This window comes from Protobothrops mucrosquamatus, unplaced genomic scaffold (assembly GCF_001527695.2).
Source record: "Protobothrops mucrosquamatus isolate PMUCROS unplaced genomic scaffold, P.Mucros_1.0 scaffold33, whole genome shotgun sequence".
NCBI lineage: Eukaryota > Metazoa > Chordata > Lepidosauria > Squamata > Viperidae > Protobothrops > Protobothrops mucrosquamatus.
In genome coordinates, this window is record NW_015386417.1 from 1,853,187 (window position 1) to 1,875,968 (window position 22,782).

A 22,782-nucleotide genomic window follows, 5' to 3' on the forward strand; every position below is an offset into this window, starting at 1 on the left:
TATTAACTTTATTCTGGGGGAGAGAAATGAAAGTTTATATAAATTCATTTATATAAATTCATTCATTTATATAAATTCATTTTAAGAGGTCCGCAGTATTGCAAAGTTGTGATTGAGAGGTTATGTTGGGGGAGGGGGCGATGACAACTTCCTCATTGGCTCAAGGGGGCGATTCGTTCAAAAAGGTTAAGAACCACTGGCCTATATCATATAGAAGACAATTTCAAAAAGCAAAATTTTCCTGTCCCCTCATTCCTTCAGCAGTCTGCATAACTTTCTCCAAATGCTATTAAGAAAATCAGGGGAATTTTGGAATAAGGAGAAGTGTAGTAATGCATATCCATCCTCCTGCTGAGGGGATCCTCCACAACCAGGCAGAGATACTTTCTGCCTATGGAGACCTCCTTCATTGAAGATTCCTTCTTCCACTTCCACTTTTTCTTAGGTTGATGCAGGATTCTGACCACAGTATTCTAAGAAAATATTGCTAGATGTTTAATCAAATAAATGTAAATTTATTACTCCCAGGCTAGCTAAAGTTAATTTTGATTAAGTTCCACAGATAATGGAATCTTCAGTAGAACTGAAAGGCAATTGAAAGAAATGGGACTTACATTCAGGAAATTGTGACTAGGGTAAGCTACAGTTCTAATTATATTCAGCCGAACTGTATAATGTATATCTCAAGTTTTGGAAAAAGCTATTTGGGCAATTAAGTACAACTCTTCATATACTGCACAAAACCCAAATAAAGTATCCCTGGCAGGTATCTACTCTTGCTATAAGGCTTCTCTTGCTTACCTGATGGAGCTGTTCTCTGTTTCCATCCACACAAACCCCATGTCCACAAAGAAAAGATGATCCTCCTTGACAATCATCAAATTTTGATGTGCAGTACTGTCCGTATGTTTCTGGTGTACAAATGCAACTTTTGAAAGAAAAATAATGACTTAATATAGATATTCCTTTCATGTGTCCAATGTAAGATTTTGATTCAGGCATATTCATCATTTTTATATTGTGTTTACATTAAAGGTAGTTCTCACATCCCAACCAATTGGGACCAGTACCTCTATCACTAAAATATGCATTTATGTCAGTTCATGGCTGTGGTCATTAAGCAAATCATCATGTCATTAAGCATGATATCACATGACCATGATTTGCAATTTCCTGTTGTCTTCTCATTGATTTTGCTGTCAGAAGCTGACTGTAACGTTTACAAATGGCAATGTAGCTTTGGGACAGTCAGGCCCCCAAACCCAAGACAGAGACATGGCAAATATCAAAAGCAGGTTTCTTTATTGCTCCACACATGTAAACAGATTCTTGCTAAACTGAAGCAGCCTATTTCCTATGTCAAGCATATTCCCTGGGAACTATGAGGAAGGAGCTGTCTTTACTGTCTTTTCTCTGAACTCAATTGCCAGTTACTCTTCTAGAAGGTATCACTTTTGTCACAGGAACTCAATTGCCAGTTACTCTTCTAGAAGGTATCACTTTTGTCACAGGAACCCAGCCCACTACATTCCATCACAGAGAAATTGCAACTTTTGTAGAAATACATTGTTACCAAATGCCGGAGTCATGATCATGGAGATGCTGTGACAGCTGCAACTTCAAGGACTGGTCATAAATCTCCTCTTTTAACACCATTGTAAGTTTGAATAGTTGTTGAACAAGTGAGGACTACCTGTATATTATATATTAATGCATGCAATCTTTTGAAACCACATTTATAAAACTAACTACATAAAGCCAGAGTAATAGCCTCCAGTTCTTGCCCAGAGCACATAGAATGTATATGATTGGCGATTTTGTACCAGAATAAAATGTGCCAGAGAACTGCCTGAATCCCCATGTAGGGCAAATAGAATTTTCTCTATATTAGAAATCATATATTGCATGGAATAATAGGACCAAGGAGGTAAATGAAGGACATTTTAAAAACTACAAATCAATCTGATTTCATTCAAATCCACCAAGTTACTTCTAGCTTGTAACAATAGCAGAGTATAACTCTGCTGCTGATAAAAATATTAATCAGATTTCTGGTGTATTGGGCTATATAAGAAACTTTTGGAGCAACAGTAAGTACAAAATATACAAATGTTGGTAGTAAATATATTAATAAATAACATTAAACCTCCTTAATACTTTTTAGTCTCTGATGCTTAAATTTTGGCAGAATTGAGTGAAATTGTGCATTCCATAGTCTCTGTTTCAGCAGTAGCCAAAAGCTGGATTAGTTTTTCAGATGGCTCTATGTTTCATTAGCTGTTTGGCTTGACAGATTAAATGCAAGTTAACCTGGGTTATTGAGCACATTGCTTCTGGTAAAGTACAACTGATTAACCCAGGTTTCAAAAGCCTGCATGCTTGACTACTCTTCTGTGTAATCAAATAAATAGTTTTTCTTTAACAGACTGCTTGTTTCAGACAATGATCTTATTTCCTGATAAACATGCCTTTATCACCCTCTATAAATAAGCATTTTCTAATTTCCAGTCTCCTATCATTCAGTCTAACGCAGATACAATAAAATAAAGTAATCCAATTACAACAAATGCCTTGCACAAGCAAATTGCAGAACTTCAAATTCTGCTTGGGCAGAACTTCTCTGAAATGGAATAAATTATTTTTTGTCATTCACCTATTTTCTTATCACAAATTAATATACTTCAGGTAGTCCTCGACTTACGAACTACAATTTCCATTGCCAAGAAGTGAATTTTGCCTCATTTTATGGCCTTTCTTACCACAATTGCTAAGTGAATCACTACAATTGTTAAATTAGTACAATGGTTATTAAGTGAATCTGGCTTCCCCATTGACTCTGCTTGTCAGAAGGTCTCAAAATGTGATCACATGACACTGCAATCACCATAAATACACACCAGTTGCCAAATATCCAAATTTCGATCCTGTAACTGTGGGGATGCTGTAACAGTCACAAGTCTGAAAAATCAACATAAGTCACTTTTTTCAGTGTTTTGTAACTTCAGTCATTAAATTAATTTCAATAAGTTGAGGTCTACCTGTACCGCTTTCAAACTATTCAGATCAAGGGTTTTGAAAGCAAATCCTTAGCAAAAACTAGTTTCCTGAAGATGGACTCTAGGACTCCAGTTTTGGACTTGAGGCTGAAACTAGTAACAGTAAATCTTTGGTTACAATGACCAACCAGATTCGATCTTGCAAAACTAGTCTCCTAGAGCAGTGTTTCTCAACCTTGACAATTTTAAGGCATGTGGACTTCAATTCCCAGAATTCCACAGCCAGCAATGGAGTTGAAGTCCACATGCCTTAAAATTGTCAAGGTTGAGAAACACTGTCCTAGAGTATCTGCATCATGCCATGAAATGAATGAATGAATGATGACTTGATATTTTTTCTGTTCTTCATTTTTATACCTTGAAATGAAACATATTCTTTGAGATATTTCTTATTTGATAGAAACAATGAAATTTTCCTAGCTAGAATGTGGTCTCTTTCACAGGACTGAAAAAATATAGTAGAGAAGGAGTGTCAAACTCAATTTCATTGAGGGCCGCATCAGCATTGCGGTTGTCCTCGGGGGGGGGGGCTGGTAGGTGTGGCCAGGGTGGGCATGGCCTACTGGGTGGGCATGGCTAGAGTGGGTGTGCCTACTGGGTGGGCATGGCCAGCTCTACATCGTTCGTGCCAAGGGGGCCTGTGGGGGCCTTGGCAGGAGTGGGACAGATCTGAGGGTCTCTGACAGAAGGGGGTGGGACCAGGGCAAGTGCCAAGGCATGGTCCACTGAAAGAGCCTGCCGAAACCCCTCCCCCAGAGCCCATCAAGACGGATATGTGAAGTAGGCGAGGGCCATTTGCTGGCCACTTCCAGGCAACGGTGCAGTTCTTCATTCCTCACAAAGGGTGACATCTCCCCAGCACGCACCCAGGGGATGGGGCCAATGCGGCAGGGGCTGGTTCCTTGCTGTTTCCAGACGGCCTTGTGGAGCTAAGACTGAATGCGTTTCAGCATAGATGGCCACCACAAAATTGTACATTGGCTCCCGGCCAGCCTGGGCCAGAGCCAAGGCAGCGGGGACCATTCCCTCACTGTTTCCAGGATGGCTTCGCAGGCCACATTCAACCACGTCGCGGGCTGCATCCGGCCCCCAGGCCTTGTGTTTGACATGTCTATAGTAGAGTATCTTAGCTTTGTCTACCTATCACTTTTAAATAATCAAAAAACAGTTACTTTCAGTTTTCATGTTTTCAAATATTGTAATATAGTTATTAGCTTAAAAACAAAATTTTACATAGTTTATTTTTTAAAAAAGTAGAATGCTAACTGCAGAAGAATGAATTTGAAATTCAGGTTGATATAGTAACAGAATGGAATGGACTGATGAGGTAATATATGTGAAACTGAATGGAAATAATTTGATCAGTCCCGATGTATAAAACAGCCTGCATTTATCTCATTGATGAATTGATTTGTTATATTAGCTGATAACAAATTCACATGAATTTATAATCATATGAATATTCATATGAATGTTTATATGAGAACAAAATATTATTTGTTAAATTTATTAATATTTGTTAAATTTATTTGCCACCTATCCCACCACTGGGCTATTCTAAGCAACTTATAATAATAAAAAGAAAGAAAAATGAAATTAACATAAACAAAGGTAAAATAATAGAACAATAACAAAAGTAACAATGACAAAATAAACAATGACAAAAGAACACAACAAGACTAATACATCAATACTATCACTAGAAAGATGGATGAGTGGAGAGCAGAGACCAAGTGGGAGAAGGTAAAATCTGCCTTAAATCTAGAAATTATATAGAATAGAATTCTTTATTGGCCAAGTATGCAGGCCGCATGCACAATGGTGATCCAAATGTGCTTCATTTTGCTGCCTTAGAGAGGTCTACACAGTGCTGCAGAAACTTCTGAATGCAGCAGACCTTGATAAGCCAACAGAATGGGCTGGAAGGTAGTGACCCAAAGATGGCTGCCATTTTGTAGAACCAAATGGCAACTGCTTTTGGAATTGTGCCATGTGGCTGCACAAAGAAGGAAGTTATTCCAGTGCCCTGGAAAGCCTCAGAGTTCTTCAGAAGATACATAAGGAGAAGGGAGTTTGACCTGGTGGGGTGTGAATCAGGTCTAAAACCTGGAAGGACTCAGTGGGAATGGAAAAAGGCCTGTTGGAAACCCAAGGTACGGGAAATGGAACAAGGGGCATCTCAGAAGTGGGGAAGCTTTGGGTGGGTTAGGACAGGTAGTCCTGGACCCATATTAGACCTCCAATGATCTCTCCCAGCCAAAGGCACCCCATGCTCTGCTTAACAACCCGCATTTTCCAACATTGGGTAATTAGGTGAGATGTTTCACCTAGCAATTAACATGACATGCAACCATAATAGACAGGCTCCATTGAGATACTCCATATCTCAAGGAATATCTGTATAGAACTATTACTGTTAAACCATATTTTTCTCATGAATGGTAGCTTATCTGCAGTACTGAATCATGTTTAGGGTTTTTAAAAATATGAAGATGACCTGGAACAGGTTGAGAAAAGAATAACAAGCCTGATTCTTCATACAGAAATAAGTATTAGACACAATCATAAATTAATATTATTATTATTATAGAAGATGAATAAAATAATTCAACAGATTCAACAGTCTCTTCATCAATAAGGGATGGTCTCACAGAAAAGAGCTAGAAAGGTCCTTTTGCTATCAGAGGAGGTAGAGGCTGGATTTAACTTGATTAAAATTATAAGAAATTGGCTGTAGCTGAACACTAGTAAACTCACTTTGATAGTAAGAATAGTTTGAATCACTGAACCAATTTATAAAAAATTGTGTGAATGCTGTGAAACAAATGGAAGAGAGCAGGAATAATCAAGAAACAGTTGATCAGCTGATATCTCATAAACAACAACTTAACCTATAGGAAGGCTGGAAAGAAGTGTTTCGTACGATTCAAAGAATCTTCACCTTACTATGAATGAAAATGGAAAAATCCTAGAATAGCTTCCAAGATTCAGTATTTACCCTAATGTAGGATTAAAGATAACTTAGTGAAGTCTTGCTTCCTTGATCTTGCACAGCTGCTTGGGGTTTGACACAGTTATCTAAACAGAGAGAGGAACTTGTGAACGAACCTTGGCCAACTTTCATGCTATTCTTCACCCAATTTCAAAAGCCTTTGAAAAAGGTCAGCTTAACCTTCTAATAATTGATTTAGCAAACAAGATCTTCCTGGGTTAAGGGGGGGAGGAAAGAAAAATAAGGGATAGAAAGAAAGAGAAAAGAATTAGAGAGAAAAATAATTATGAGGAAAAAAGTGGGACCTTGCTAACTTGTGGCTTTTAACAATTAAGTACTGTCAATAGTACAAGGACATCTGAGAACTGACTTTACTCTAAAGCAATAAAAGATAGTGATGTTAATGAACTGATAGGTTAATCTGCTTGCTCTGTATTCTCTCTCTCTCTCACACACACACACATACACACACTCATACACTTTTATTATTCATATATTATTTTATTCAGTAAGTTATCTCTCACTAGAAGACTTTAAACGGAGACTGACTGGATCAAACAGTTTAGTAGGTATGACCTATTGTTCTATAGTTTTCTTATTGTAAGGGATCTTAATTTTAAAATTGAAAGTATTAAAAAATTCTGAATAACCCAAAAAAATCTCTAAGTATATGTTGATATTTTAGGAGAACTAAATTTGCCTTCATTTAATTTGTGTAAAAACTTTTAAGCTATGACAACATTTTCTAAAACAAAAAGAATGTCAGTTTGGTATTTGTAGAGATAAATTATTTTAAAAACTTTGTTAGTATAATATTCCAATATCAAGCAGAAAAATGCTTTTCATTGAAAATGTTTTGCTAGGAAGTTTTATCAGCCAGTCTCTTTTTTAATCAAAACTCGGATCAAATGAATCATGACTAATGAACAAGATCTTGCTCAGATTTTGGTGAACTGTCTGAGAAAAAAGGATAACTCAAATGCTTTTCTGGAAAATAAAAGTGGGTAGGGCTGTGAAGATAGAGATCGTTTATTTATTGTTGACGATTTGGAATTTTTTTCTTTGTTTTCTGCATATGTAGGTAGTCCTCGACTTACAACCACAACTGAGTCCAAAATTTCTGTTGCTAAATGGGACATTTGTTAAGTGAGTTTTGGCCCATTTTATGACTTTTTTGCTACAGTGAAGTGAATCACAGAAGTTATTAAGTTAGTAACACAGTTGTTAAGTGAATCCAGCTTCCCCATTGACTTTGCTTGTTAGGAGTTTGCAAAAGGTGATCACATGACCCCGGGACATTGTAACCTTCATATAACTCAATTGCAAATGTCTGAATTTTGATCACATGACCATGGAGATACTGCAATGGTCATAAGTGTAAAAAAGGTCATAAATCACTTTTTTCAGTGCTGTTGTAACTTCAAATGAACTATGTTGACGGCTACATGTGGAATGCATGTGTAATGCAACATATGACATATATATAAACATACAGAACAGAATACACTGAGTTTTTTCTCCATGTATTCAGTTCTATCCCCCCCCCGCCATCTCATTAACATGAAAGGGAAGTTGTGTCTATCCAGACAGAAGAGACCTTTCTGTCACTAAGTCATGGCATAGATAACCTGAAGGTAATGACAGCATTTCCAGAAGGGCTAAGCTGCTGAGCCTTGCTGTATTTTTTGTTTCTCACAATAGATCAAGCACCCCAAAATCTTGTCTCCAGATAGTGCTTGGGGGTTCACTTCAAACTTATTCTGTGAAATGTAAGAAAAATAGTTATTCCAGCTTTCTGGTGTATTTCATGGTATTGATTCTGCAATATGGTAGAAAATTATAAGAATGGTGAAAATTGCCTCTTGATGTTGCTCAGAGATCTGTTACGGGTACTGGGGAAAATATGATCTTAAAATATCCTTAAAGGGAGTACAGAAGTAGTGGTCAATGATGATAAATTGTCCCAGCATGTTGACTGAGAAAATGTCATATGCTGATACCAGCCCTGTGCATGTTGTGCAGTATTTGACTAGGCTTCTGTTTTAATGTTATGTGTCAATGTTGTGTTATTTATGTAATGAAGGACAAGGACACATACTTAGACTTCTTGAAAAGTGTAGTGAGTTTATAAATCAAGCCAAAAAAGTACAGCTAGTACTCTATGACCATGATTTACAACATTTTTTTTCTGGAAATCAATGTTAATTTCTGGTTTTCAGCAAAAAATGCCCCATGGTAAACAATGGGTTCGCTTAATGACTATGGTATTTGCTTAACAACCATTGTGTTTACTTAATGACTCCTGCAAAAAAAGATTTTAAAATCACATGTGACAGTTATGACTGTCATAATCTGCATCTAAAATTGTGATTTCAATTACTGTCATAAATAAAGAACTACCTGTAGGGGTGAAAAGATAAAATTATTTAGTTTGGGATTTGCAACATGAAGCTGTCCTACTATGAAGGGCTAGAAAGGCATCTAGCTATTTGGTATCGTTCTGTCCAGCTGTTCACCTGACTTCGATGGATGTTCTCTCATATAAAAGTGGCAGTTAAAAGTGCTATACAAAAAACTGCCCATAAGATCATTAAAATTACCTGTAATTCCCCGGCTTATTTACACATGTTGCTCCATTCTGGCATCCTAAGGATGTTCCCTCATAAATCTGGCATTCATTAACATCAACAGAACAATCTGGTCCCTGAAAAGAGAAGGATGGTTTATTTTCCAAGTAAATTAAGGATTAAAACATGTGGATCAAGCTGATATATGATATAAAATTTCAAAAAGTACAGAGTAGTGTTTCTCAATCTTGGCAAATTTAAGATGTGTGAATTTCGTCTCCAAGAATTCTCAAAGTTGGAGTCCAAACATTTTAAAGCTGTCAAGATAGGAAAAGATTGGTATAGAATATCCAACTTTCTCACTGTAATGTTTCCTTTATAAACACTAAACAAAACTTGGTTTTGTGACTTCGCCTTCCTTGTTCATTTAAGTACAGTGTACTTTCAATTAATTCAAAACATAGGTACACTGTAATAAAAGCTTAAAACTTGAGAATCAGCTCAGGTACAGTTAGCCCTCAAAACTGATGCTAGATATACACAGAAATGTATATTCTACTGAAAAAAAATTATATATATATATAGGGCCATTTGTGTGGTAGTTAAGCTATTGCTGTAATATTAAATGACCAGCATCTATTTCTAATTTTTTTTTTTTAAAAAAAGGTTTGTCTACATGAATTAAATTGTAATTTTGTAGCTGGGGAGATCCATTAAATCTGCTCCCACCTCCCACATTTTTCCCTAAACCACTCCCTCTTGTATATTTTTCAATTAAGAATCATCATAGCACAAACAAATGTAAGCAACTGAAATTCTTGGGCAGACTAGCATGAGCATATTCAATGCCTAAGGCCTCCAATACTAAGTAGTTCCCTTCTAACCACCCTTGGTATATAGCACTTTTCAAAATAATCAGACTTTCAGCTGCCAAGTATTAAATGCAAGGGAATGTTATGGAACTCAATAGCAGAATACAAATTTGCATGCCAAAAATCCCACTTTGGCATCTCCAAGAGAAAGATCCCAAAGGGCAAGTGACCAAGAAGACCTCAGCATAAAAATCTGAGGAAAGAATTATGCAGTCTAAGTTACAGTATATGGCAACTGGTCTGGACCAAGACAAATTATTCCTGGGATCAAAGACACAGAATCCACAAGCTCGCTAGAACAGCAACTGAATTTTATAACTTGGATAATAGAAGTTCTGTTTCCACTGCCTAAGATGTCAACGCTGCTAACATCGGATGTTCTTGCTTTGACAACAATGGAAATGCAGCCATTTTCTCTATTGCTTTTAGAATTAGTTGCTGTTGGGAGGGGGAATAGGGATGAGAGTCCAGCTAGTCATAACAATAATATCTTAATCGTAGAAACCCAAGGACATTGGAACCCAAGGACATTGGACCCAGAGTTGATAGTGTTTTGGCGCCTATAGGGCTGGGGAGAATGTGATTTATGACTGTTTATTGGAGGAGGAAATTGCACTTTATTACTTTGTATCCAGGGGAGGGGAATTTAGTTTGTGGTTTCAACTATGTAGTGCCAATACTTTGTTTCTCGAATAAAAGATTCTTTAAGGTAAACAATGCCTCAAGTTCTTTTGAAGACTTTCATCTGTCAGAACCATGACATAAGGTGGATAAACAGTGTAGTATACAATGCCTCCAATTTGTAGTCCTCTTAATATTTATGGCAATTGCTAATTTCTATCTAGTCTGCCCTATTGGCAGATATTTTCTGCACCATGTTATTCTGTTGCATGGGCATACAAACTAGTTTCTGATTTTCCTTTATCGGTTAGATTGGTTACACTGGATTGGCTGTTGTGTAAATGACAGTGCTGGTGCAAACTGCATTTTATACATTGCAAGTTATGGAAGATACTAAGAATCTTACCTGCCAATTGTTGGGACAAAGACAAAAGAAAGCATTTAGTAGATTTATGCAGGTTCCAGAATTCTGGCAAGGGTTGCTACTACAGTGTTTTTTTAGGAAGGTCTGGAATAAAATATAAAGCAAAAATAAAGCCATTCTTTTAGTGTTATTACTTCTGGCAATTAATTAACCTTAAAGTACATAAAAGGTGTACATCATGTTACTCACCAGCTCAAGATTATGAAGTCTACCTTCGATATTCACAATCTGCAGCAGAAAAAGAATGGGATCTATATTAGCATAAATCTATTTGTCACTATCATATGTTACTCTGTTCTGTCCAATTTCATAATTTTAAAGAACCTACAAAGTCCCATAGCACAAACTCTTTTTAAATATATGCAAATTTTCTGTTACATTTTGGCAACTTTCATGAATATTTGAAGATTTCAAGTAAAATTTATTATAACTGACTTAGGATACTGTTTCAGCAGAATCTACTTTGAGAATTTTAGTTTTTCCACAGTTAAAAAAATACATATATTCAAGACAGATTTCTTTTATTCCATTAATTATAGATGTTGATATTTCAAAATAATTAAATGGACTATTCTCCTTTACTAAAGATGAAGCCTGTCTAGAAATCGATGATAGTCTATGCAGTCCTTTTAACCCTTCATTGCAGTCCTTTAACCCTAACCCTAACCCTAACCCTTCAGACTCTACTTCGTCAACTATTTGAGGTGTCCTTTTTGTTCTTAAAGTAGTACTGGCCCCAAGCACCATCCAATTGTCCAATGGTTAAGACATAGATCCATTAACAAGCAATGAATTATTCTCTTTTCAATGTTTTACAGTTAATTCAAACAATTCATTTTTTGCAGTAGTTAAAAATGGATTTTATTCTTTATAGATGAACTATGGCAAATTAAAAAAAGAAATGGAGAGATATCATAAACTGGTATTTGTGTGGCATAAAGTGTAGGATCTCAACCGGGACATAAAAATTATTTTGCAGGACAGCAAATTAAACAATTAATTTGGTAGTTAAATAGTGATATTTGTACTAGATTCAGAATACATAAATGATACATAAAGAGATATTAAAAAATACCTGGGATTGAAGCTGGATGATCTCACTAGAAACATTGTGATGTGTGCTTGTGAGTCTTTTTAGTTCTAGAAGTTCATCTTTATTCCGTTGGATCTACATTTAGAAATAAAAGGGATAAACAATTCTCAAATGTTTAAAAATTGCAGCAAACATAATTCTCAGTGAATGAAGAGAACTCTGTCCAGGGAGAGGAAGAAATTCTGATTTTTACTCTTTATAGGCCCTGTTGTTTTAATTATTGCTTCTGCTAGCTGTCCTCTTTCAAATGATTTTTTGCAAACAATGCTCCAATAATATTAACTTCCAGTCCAGGGATAAAAACTCACACGATCAGTTCATGTATTAAAAATGGATGAGGCATCATGCTGCCAGTCTTGAGTGAGGAACTCTAAACCATATGTATATAAAGGCTCACTGCCCCAAAGCATGAAAGGTGGAATGGTTCCACTGAAGTAGATCTGTAGAGGGAGGGATGGCACTCTACCCCACCCAGTAAAATGTTTGTTCAAATGAGAATACTGCAAAATCCCCCCATGTTACAACATTTGGGTATGACTCAGAAAGAGAGAAAGGATTGTAACACTAACGTTGGTTAAGACAGAGGTTATGTACCCTGAGAAACTCTTGAGTAACTTGACCCTTGGGGCAGAGTCCCTGAAGATTCTACAGGTTCCTGGATTCTAACAAAAGATGGAGACTCATTTGGTGTAATGCTTAAATCACTTGACTAGAAACCAGGATTTTTAATTACATTTTAGACACAAAGATAGCTGGGTGACTCTCTCTTGACCTTTAGAAGGAGGCAATGGCAAACCACTTCTGAAAAACCTTGCCAAGAAAGCTACAGTGACTAATCCAGGCAGTTATGGGAGGGGAGAGTGGTGGAGAAGAGGAGGAGGAGGAGGAGGAGGAGGAGGAATGTTTGGATTTTCCTATGCAGTTTTACCCACTGTAGGGACTTTTCTAACATAGCTGGCATCTCTTCTAAACTAGGAAATGTATTTACTATATTTCTATATAAAGGCATTTCTGAGTTGCCATTGAGGTCAGGAAATTTCATAACATGCTTTTCAGTATTAAACACCATTAGTTAAAAAAACATAAGACTCCAGATAGTTGATTCAAAACCCAACATAATTAAGCTATTATGAAGACTTTGTTTTCAATTCTACCACGCCATGGCCTCTGAAGCCCTCTATTCTTTCTTATCCTTCTAGTGACTGCTGCCATCCATCCCAGATGGGCATGCTTTTGAAGTCTGACACGTGTTTTGTTGGGCAGGTGGTAATGTTTTTCAATGGGAGTTGAACTACCTCAGTAAAAACATGAACTCTTGGCCAGCCACTAGTGGCATTAGATCATCCTATACTTAGGCATTGCATTTTTGAGCATGGCAAATGTTGGATAACATAGCTTTTCCAGTGACTACAAAAATAAAGAAACCGTATTTGATCTTTCTATGACAAGTTTCAATCACTGGCTTTTACTTTTGCTTAAAAATTATGAGGAGCTCTATTCCTCATACTATAGAATTTTCATGAGCCTCAGATTGGTTTTGCAATCTATCCAAAATTATTGTAGTTGCCTGCCAAAATAACAAAAATCAAGGCAAATAAATACATAAAAGCTGCATCACAGAAGATCAGATCTGTGGTCTGGACACTTATTGGTTGCCACAAGTCAAAGGACCTTGAGAATTTGGAGCCAGATCTATGAATATATACATATACATACATATACATATACATATATATATTCAGATTTCTTTTTGCTGACAAAGAGTTAAAGGGGGCTGCAAGGCAAAAGTGATTATAAAAAAGTAGAACTGCAGTATAGCAGTCAAAATGCCAAGGTGCAATCAATCAGACCGGTCTGTCTGAAAAACTTTCTGTATGTGTGTGTGTGTATGTATGTATGTATGTGTGTGTATGTATGTATGTATGTATGTATGTATGTATGTATGTATGTGTGTGTGTATATATAGATACATATATATAGGAAGCATAAGCAATGCTTTAGAGAAAGCAAAATAAAACCACATTGAAGGATATCATATGAAATAACTGGAACACCTGATGATAAAGCCTTGTGCAATCAATTGTATTAGTGTGGGCCAGTGCTTTTCAACCTTTTCACAGACTGTACCACTTTTAGGATATGGCAATATTCAAGTACCACCAGTCGCCTTGCAAGGTGTCAAAAGCTTGATGACAAAAAAAAAAAAAGGAAAAAAGTGATAAAATACAGGTAGACTTCGACTTACAACAGTTTGCTTAGTAACTGTTTGAAGTTACAATGGCACTGAAAAAAGTGACATGACCATTTTTCACACTTATGACCATTGCAGCATTCCCAGGGTCTTGTGATTTACATTGAAAGGCTTGGCAACTGATTCATATTTATGACGGTCACAGGGTCCCAGAGTCAGATGATCCCCTTTTGCAACCTTCTGACAAGCAAAGTCAATGGGGAAACCAGATTCACTTAAGAACTGTTACTAATTTAACAATTGCAGTGATTCACTTAACAAATGTGGCAAGAAACGTCATAAAATGGGACAAAACTCATTTAACAATTTCTCACTTAGCAACATAAATTTTGAGCTCAATTGTGGTTGTAGGTTGATGACTATCTGTACACCTACTTACCACACTTTTAATGGGAAACTTGTGCCTGTTTCTCTGACATTAATCTTTGCACTGTTCTATCCCCTTCTCTCCTTCTGCTTGACTCAAAGAAGCCAATAGGTGATTGCAGGGGCTTTGGGGGTGTGTGGCTTCTGCCATTGAAGTGGGAGCATGGGGGAGAGCATGTCAGGGTGCTAGTTGGCTATCCCCCAAAGATTCCCTAATCTTAAAACAGCTCTTGGGTGGCAACAGTTACCCAGCACCCAGCACGAGGGGCTCAGGAGAAAGAGATTCCAGCAATGCTAACTCCAAGAATGAGGGGCTCAGAGGCACCTACAAGCAGGGGAGGTGAGAGGGGCAAAGAAAAAAAATCAAACTTGATTGACAGGGAGCATAGTAACCCTGCCCCTATTCCGCAGAAGGCAGAACCCCATCATCCCCAGCCCAGCAGGGGTCTTCCTGCCCCACCACTGCAGACAAAGGGGGGCTCCAGTGAGGAGGAGGAGGAGGAGGAGGAGGAGGAGGAGGAAGAGGGTTTAAGCAAGCTTAACAACCGAGTGGGGATCCCCCAAAAAACAAATGTGATTTGTGAGTAACCACACAGCACGACAGAAGTGACTGAAACCTGCTGCAACCAGAAGACGGGAGGGGGGGGAATAAAAACCAAACAGCCCCCCCCCGCTGCCAATCCTCAACAGAAATGCTCATGACAACGAAAATCTCGGACAGGGGGAAGAGCGCAGACAGGCGGGTGTCTTGCTCGGCTGATGGCTTGGGGGGGAAAGGGGGCAACTTCATCCCCCCAAACGCTTCCCTCTCACGAAAGCAGGATGAAAACTCCCAAAAACTACAAACAAGGAAAGAAAAAAGATCACATCGCATCCAGTTCTTGGGGATGAAGTGGGTGATTTTTATTTTTTGCCCCATTTTGGTCTTTTAAAAAGACAGCGCACCCCCACACCAGAAGCCGCGTGCCATCGCCGTTCACCTGCTGTGTCCCCCACAGACCCAAGGCCCCCCTTTCCCTTCCTTTGAAACAAACAACCCTTCCCCCGAATCCTCCCATTCCTCCCTTCTGAATTAAAATGAAAGAAAGCGAAGTTTTTTCTTTTGTCGTCTTTACATATTTAAACTGCTAGAAGGAAGTGGGGAAGAAAACCATGTGAGACACTCCTCTGTTTTAAACTTATTTCTTTGTCATTTTTCGGAGTTTACATCCTGCTTTCATGAGAGGGCAGTGTCTGGGGGGTAAAGCTTTCCCCTTTCCCTCCCCAAGCCACAGCTGAGCAAGCCACCCGCCTGCATGCCCGGGCTCCTCCTCCTGTCTGAGGTTTTCATTGTCGTGAGCATTCTGTTGAGGATTGGCAGCAGGGAAGGGGCTGTTTGGTTTTTATTTCTCCCCCGTCTGCTGGCTGGATGCAGCAGGTTTTGGTCGCTTCTGTCATGATGGGAGGTTACCCACAAAGCACATTTGTTTTTTTGGGGGGATCCCCACTCTGGTTGCTGTTTGCTTAAACCCTCTTCCTCCACCTCACCAGAGCCCCCCTTTGTCTGCAACAGTGCAGTAGGAAGACCCCTGCCGGGCTTGGAATGATGGGGATCTGCCCTCTGTGGAATAGGGGCAGGGTTACTATGCTCCCTGTCAATCAAGTTTGATTTCCTTTCTTTGCCCCCCTCCCTCCCTGCCTCCCCTGCTTGTAGGTGCCTCTGAGCCCCTCATTCTTGGAGGTTAGCATTGCCAGCATCTCTTTCTCCTGAGCCCCTCGTGCTGGGTAATTGTTGCCACCCAAGAGCTGTTTTAAGGTTGGGGAATCTTTGGGGGGATAACCAACTAGCACCCTGACATGCCCCCACTTCAACTGCAGAAACTGTACCCCGCAAAGTCCCTGCAATTACCTATTGGCAATTGCATGCTGCTCTGAGGAGGAATGCTGGAGGCAAATGGGCAGAGGCGGGAGGCTCAAGGAGAAGGAGGTGTGGCCAAGGGTAGGAGGCAAAAGATCCTAGACCCGGTGCTGATCAGCTGTAGCTGCACGTGCCGATCCTGGACTCTTAGCAGAACCTAGGCAAACTTCATGCAGCTCCAGCTGAATCTCCGCCCTAAGACTGCATGCGGCTGCTTGCCACCCCCAAGGCCACCATCGATCAGGTGGAGCAGTGCACACCGATCCTGGCCTCTCAGCAGAGTCTCGGCAATACCTCAAGCAGCTCCAACTGACTCTCCTAAAGGCCTGTGCGGCGCTGCCGCCGCTCCACCTCATACTTTTTTTTAACACTTTTTGTTTTACAGTGCTTTTCAACCCATCATACACCTACCACCAGCCAGGTGTCGAAGTACCACCAGTGGTATGCATACCACCGGTTGAAAAGCCCTGGTGTAGGCAATGTATTTTACTGCCAATGGAAATGTTACTATTCCTGCATAATTGGTATCTATATGTGGTTTGGAGATATTTTAGCTATTATTTAGTTATCAATATAATATATTCTGAGATTTTTGATATACAGCAGTATAACTATTTTAAATACCTAAATATGATGTTTGAAATAATTGTCCTGGTTATGCACTGGACTTCTTTCATTAACTACATTATTTATGTGTTATAAATATATAATATATAAAAGTAATCTATGAATTATAAAAATAAATAAAATCTATGGATTATCCTATTTGGGAACCAAATTATTTAATCTGGGACCAGATTAAAAACTTCTTTAGATAATTTCTTTATCTTAAAAAGCAGCATGTAATTGATGGAAGTATATATAAATCATCATGTATCAACATATTTAAATCTGATTTTCTGAATCCCCTTTGAACATTATTGAAGAATTGGATTTAGATAGTAATAAACAACATTGTGAACAGATCCAAATCATTACCTGACTAAAAACATCAGCAAGGTCTTCTTCATTAAGTTTTATTCTGCCCTGTGATCCAGTTCTGAACTCAATATTCTTGGTAGAGCCAGTATGGAAGACTAAATTGCCCTCTTCAGACGATATGCGAGGCCTGATATGTCAAAGGGAAGAACATGGCACATTGTAAAGAACTTTAATGAAGCTACATAGTTTGTTCTATTCCTATGGCAGGTTTTTTCTGTATCTATATGAATTCAAGCAAGCTGTAATTAAAATGTCAAGAATGGTACTCACTGTGTCTGATTAATGTTCCTTTTGGGTCTATTTTTTTCACCAGAATCAGATCCATGGTTTTTCCCAAAAATCATTAATAATGTCACCAGGGTCCAAGGAAGAAAGCTTAGACACTTCATCCCTCACTTCTAGCCTTCCTGGCCTTGTGCAGTCAGTTAAAGTGAAATTTGTATTATCTTCAAAGATTAATCCTATGTCAAGTGTACTTTGCTCTTGAAAAAGTCTTTGCATATGCTTATTCAGCATTCTTTCTCTCCTCTCTTTCTTAGTTAGGAGTGCTAGAGGTGATTTACTTGCTATAAAGGAATAGTTGTCTAGCAAGTTCTAGATAATATTTTCATGTATTTCTTAAATTTTATAAGTAAATCAACAGTTTCCCAAGACTTCTCTTGGGCAAATACTGGAATGTTGGTTCCTACTTTCTAATGGTGTCATACACATACACATTATCATATTGTCCCTTGAGAATTACAGCTTGGTTTTATCTAATTTGTACCTGCCTCATGTTTTTGCTATTCACTAGAAATTCACTTGGGTTCATCACAATGAGGAAAAAATCCTGATTAAAAAGAGGAGATTTTATATGTGAGTGTGAGACAATAATCATAATATTTATAATAAGCAAACAAAATGATAGAATATTAACAATTTATTAATCATTTTCAATTGATAGCTATGAAGGATTGTCTGTGGCAAACACAGCTCAGAAGGAGGCAGGAATTTGAATAAAACTGAGGTATTATTAGAATTCATACATAGGTTACATTAGTGGAATTTTACAAGATTGAAATTATTTCTCCCCTCCGTTTGCTCTATGGCAGTGGTTCTCAACCTTTTTAATGCCGCGACCCCAACCGGTCGTAAGTCGAGGACTAAACCGGTTGTAAGTCGAGGACTAAACCGGTCGTAAGTCGAGGACTAAACCGGTCGTAAGTCGAGGACTTTCCCTGACCAGGAGCGTCGCGCATGCATGGTTCCGCCCCCTGCGCCGGGCGAGGCGTATCTGGCAAGCGGCAGAGACGGAGCAGGCTGACCACCAGCTGGCCCAGCCCAAGGGAGGTAAGGCACCCGCCGGAAAAGGGGAAAAAAATGGCGGACAAAAAAAATGGCGGACAGCCTTACTTGGCGACTCCCATGAAATGGTCGATCGACCCCAAATGGGGTCCCGACCCACAGGTTGAGAACCACTGCTCTATGGAAAACTAGGGAAGGAAGTGTTTGTCACACTGCCTCTCCTTCTATGGACTGATACATCTTCTGCATGGTTTTCTTCATGTAGCTCTCCCTCATGTCTCCCAAATACATTTTCACACACCATTACAATTCAACAACTGTAATAACTGTAAAAATATGTAAAAAAGTGTTTCCTGATCACCATTGTTAAAACTAATGACAGCAAGTATTGACCTTATTCTGATTTAACTTTGTAACTTTCATCTCTAATCAGGCCCAGTGGTTATAAGGTATCATGAAGTCATAATATCCAATATCTAGTTCCTAACTAGATCATATAGCATGAAACAAAATCCTGAGGACTTAAATGGAAAAATAAATTATATCATTGAAACAGGGAATAGGGACTGCAAGTGGCTTTAGAAAAGCACAAATGTGAATTGAAATAGATGGAGAATTCCCCTCTTATGTGTGCCAAAATATTTGGTTTGCAAATACTGGTAGAAATCTAAATTTGCAGGGAGAGAGAGCCAAGGACAAGGAAAAGAGGCTACCGCATTTAGGGAAGCCTAATTATACGATGGACAATGAGATGTTAGTGGGAAGGAAACTGAAAAATAAAGGGATCTTTGGAGTGGAAAATTGTGTGTCGATATGCATGTAGATCAAACACATCTAAGAATATCCTCCAAGGTTTTTTTTAAAAAAATACCTCTACTGTTTAACTTTTCAGTGTTTAATTATTCTCATTCCTTTTAATCTTTGTAGAAGCAAACTATTATAGCATGCCAATGAATAAAGGTGATTCAACAACAGATTGTGATGTATTAAACTTTAGGCTTTTTTTTTTTTTTTACAATTTCAGAAATTTTTAACTTTTGTAGAAGATGGGCCAGGCACAAGTAAGAGAGACCTGATGGCCATGTTATTATTGACAGAGTATTAGAAGAAGAGTGAGGATTAATCTACAACAATGTTTCTCAACATGAAGAGAAGGACAAGGGGGGACATGATAGCAGTATTCCAATATCCCAGGGGCTGCCACAAAGAAGAGGGAGTCAAGCTATTTTCCAAGGCACCTGAAGGCAGGACGAGAAGCAACGGGTGGAAACTAATCAAGGAGAGAAGCAACTTAGAACTAAGGAGAAACTTCCTGACAGTTAGAACAATTAACCAGTGGAACAATCTGCCTCCAGAAGCGGTGAATGCTCCAACACTGGAAGTTTTTAAGAAGAGACTGGACAGCCGTTTGTCTGAAATGGTATAGGGTTTCCTGCCTGAGCAGGGGGTTGGACTAGATGACCTCCAAGGTCCCTTTCAACTTTGTTGTTGTTGTTGTTGTTGTTGTTGTTATTACTACTACTACTACTACTACTACTACTACTACTACTACTACTACCACGGCAATTTGAAAATATATAGACTGTTAGCTGGGGAATTTTGGAGAGAAGGTTCACACATCTTCAAATTGTTATGGTTTAGAAACACCTTTAATCAATAAAGTTGCAACTAAAAATATGGAATCGAATAAAAAGTAAACATATTGTCATTAAATAATGATTTTATAGTACAGTAAAACAGGAACATAAGAACATATTACAGGTCAGGTCATTGATTATCTAGTTTTGTACAGTGAAACTGATTGTCAGCAATTTTCCAGGCTTCATATATACAGAGATTTCTTCAGTCTTATCTAGACATACTAAAGATAAAGCATGGGATATTCTGTGGGGAAATCAGATGTGATTTCCCCACAGCTACTGCCCTTCCACTAATTTAACAATAGTTTGTAGTTATATTAACAAGATGTTTTAATACTACTTGTATAATACATTATTAATATACTGTAGCTCAGTGGTGAAATACCGACTTTCCTCTAAAAAATTAAATTGATAGCACTTCCAACTAAAAGGTACATGTAGCAGGTTTTGGAGGGCTACTAGTCAGCAAATATTGACATTATTTTTTAATCTAATATATTTATCTATAAATTAGACAAGTAGTCTGATGAAATAGAACAGTGGAAATGTTCATATTATGAACATGTTTTCTGGGAAAGTTGGGAAATGTAACACAACAGATATAGAGATTGGAGAAAGCTGGAGGAGACTATTGTACAAGGTTAAGTTTGGTTTCAAATCTGCTTTTTGGAATGCAGGTTCTAGGTTAACATATCTCATTGTCATGTAGATGTGTAAGGAAATAGGAAGAAGTAGCTAGAACGTTTAAGTAAGAACTAAGTCAGTGCATATGTGTTAATACCACGTTACAATATCAGTTTTAATACCACTTTACAATGCCTTGGTAAGGCCACATTTGGAATACTGCATCCTGTTTTGGTCACCACGAAGTAAAAAAAGAGCAGAGAAGAGCAACAAAGATGATCAGGGGACTGGAGGCTAAAACATATAAGGAAATGTTGCTGGAATTGGGTATGTCTAGTTTAATGAAGAGAAGGACGAGGGGGGACATGATAGCAGTGTTCCAATATCTCAGGGGCTGCCACAAAGAAGAGGGAGTCAAGCTAATCTCCAAAGCACCTGAAGGCAGGACAGGAAGCAACGGATAGAAATTAACCAAAGAGAGAAGCAACCTATAACTAAGGAGACATTTCCTGACAGAACAATTAATCAGTGGAACAACCTGCCTCCAGAAGCTGTGAATGCTCCAACATGGGAAGATTTTAAGAGGAGACTGGACAGCCATTTGTCTGAAATGGTGTAGGGTTTCCTGCCTGAGCAGAGGGTTGGTCCCTTCCAACTTTTAAAAAAATTGTTGTTGTTGTTGTTATTATTATTATTGATCATCGCACAGTCAGCCAGATGTTCAGACTGGATTTGTCATTTTTGTCTACCTATCGAGTCCTTACCAAGGACCTGGGATAGGCAGATGTGGATGTTTGATGGTATTACAGATATCGTCACAGGATGGAAGCAGTTCCTAGTAAGCCCACCTTTTGCAATTGACTAATGGCGAATTTGTCAATGCCAATGGTGTTCAAGTGGTGCTCCAGTTGTTTTGGGATTGCACCCAAGGTGCCTATTACTATTGGTACTACTCTTGCTTGCTTTTGCCACAGTCTTTCTATTTCTATTTTGTTATCTTCTCCAGTTCTTTCTCGTCAATTCTGCTGTCTCCAGGCACTGCCACGTATTATTACTACTACTACTACTACTACTACTACTATTATTATTATTATTATTATTATTATTATTATTATTATTATTATTATTATTATTATTATTATTATTATTATGGGAGGATGTTTTGAATCCAGAGTTGATAGCTTGTTTGATTTAATCTATAGCTTTTAAAAGTTCAGCTAAACTTATATTTAAGAAAGCAAACATCATCTTTCTACCCACCTCTTTTCCCCCACTAACAAAACAAATCAATTTTTGTATATACTCCTGCAAGATTTGCAACTTTTATTCATAACAATATTTTAGGAATTTGAACAACTGAGTCAAAATAAAAAGGAACATATTATTTGATTTTCTTGGTAATACCTTGAAGCTCAATATTCTATGAGATGCATAGACAAAAAATGCTAAGTCTATAAAAATTAAAAGAAGGCAGATAGATAAGCATAAAACTTCGTTGAGAGCATTTCGTTTTGTATTCTTCCTCATTCTAGGTTATAAAAATAGTATGGATATACTAAGTTTTTGAAAATATTTTAAGATGTTCATCATATTGGATATATGCTAAATGCTATTATACTGAAGATATACTTTAAAAAGGAATTAACGTTATCCTGCCATATCAGCTATTTTGATATTCTATTGAGTACTATGTCTAAATAAGAATTTAAAATGAAACACAGAGAGAAAATGAGTTAACACAAAGACAATCTGAATTCATGGGTCTGGTTTGAACCCATACTGTTTTCACTGAGACTTCACTGCATGAATTCTCTGATGGTTTCCCTCAAGTTTTCTGGAGGAAGTTGAGCCACAATACTGAAATTTATTAGGACTCTTTGATTCCTATATAAGTATGGCTAAGACAAATTCATTTCCAGATTACTCAACAAATTCCTCGTATCTTTAACATACCATTAACTTAGTTTGAATTAAATCTACTTTAAAACACATAATTATAGGAATCTTTTTTTAGTATGTGAAGCTTATGTTAATTTTCAAGCATATTTACTGAATACCTCTGTGTATTGTACTTACCTTCAGCAGTAACATGTTCAATATAGTAGTTGGGTTTA

The 22,782-nt window shown here is 37.9% G+C and overlaps 1 protein-coding gene across 1 annotated transcript in view; it reads right to left on the bottom strand.

The window, feature by feature from the left end:
* CUBN (cubilin) overlaps positions 1-17,509 on the bottom strand; it is a 198,533-nt gene extending 181,024 nt beyond the window's left edge. Inside the window, exons 1-7 of the mRNA XM_029283182.1 lie at positions 17,391-17,509; positions 17,118-17,247; positions 11,608-11,700; positions 10,722-10,760; positions 10,515-10,616; positions 8,649-8,752; positions 802-928 (exon numbers count right to left, since the gene is read on the bottom strand). Of these exons, the coding sequence (XP_029139015.1) occupies positions 802-928; positions 8,649-8,752; positions 10,515-10,616; positions 10,722-10,760; positions 11,608-11,700; positions 17,118-17,247; positions 17,391-17,509 (714 nt within the window). The remainder of the gene's footprint in view (positions 1-801; positions 929-8,648; positions 8,753-10,514; positions 10,617-10,721; positions 10,761-11,607; positions 11,701-17,117; positions 17,248-17,390) is intronic.
* Positions 17,510-22,782: the final 5,273 nt, after the last annotated feature.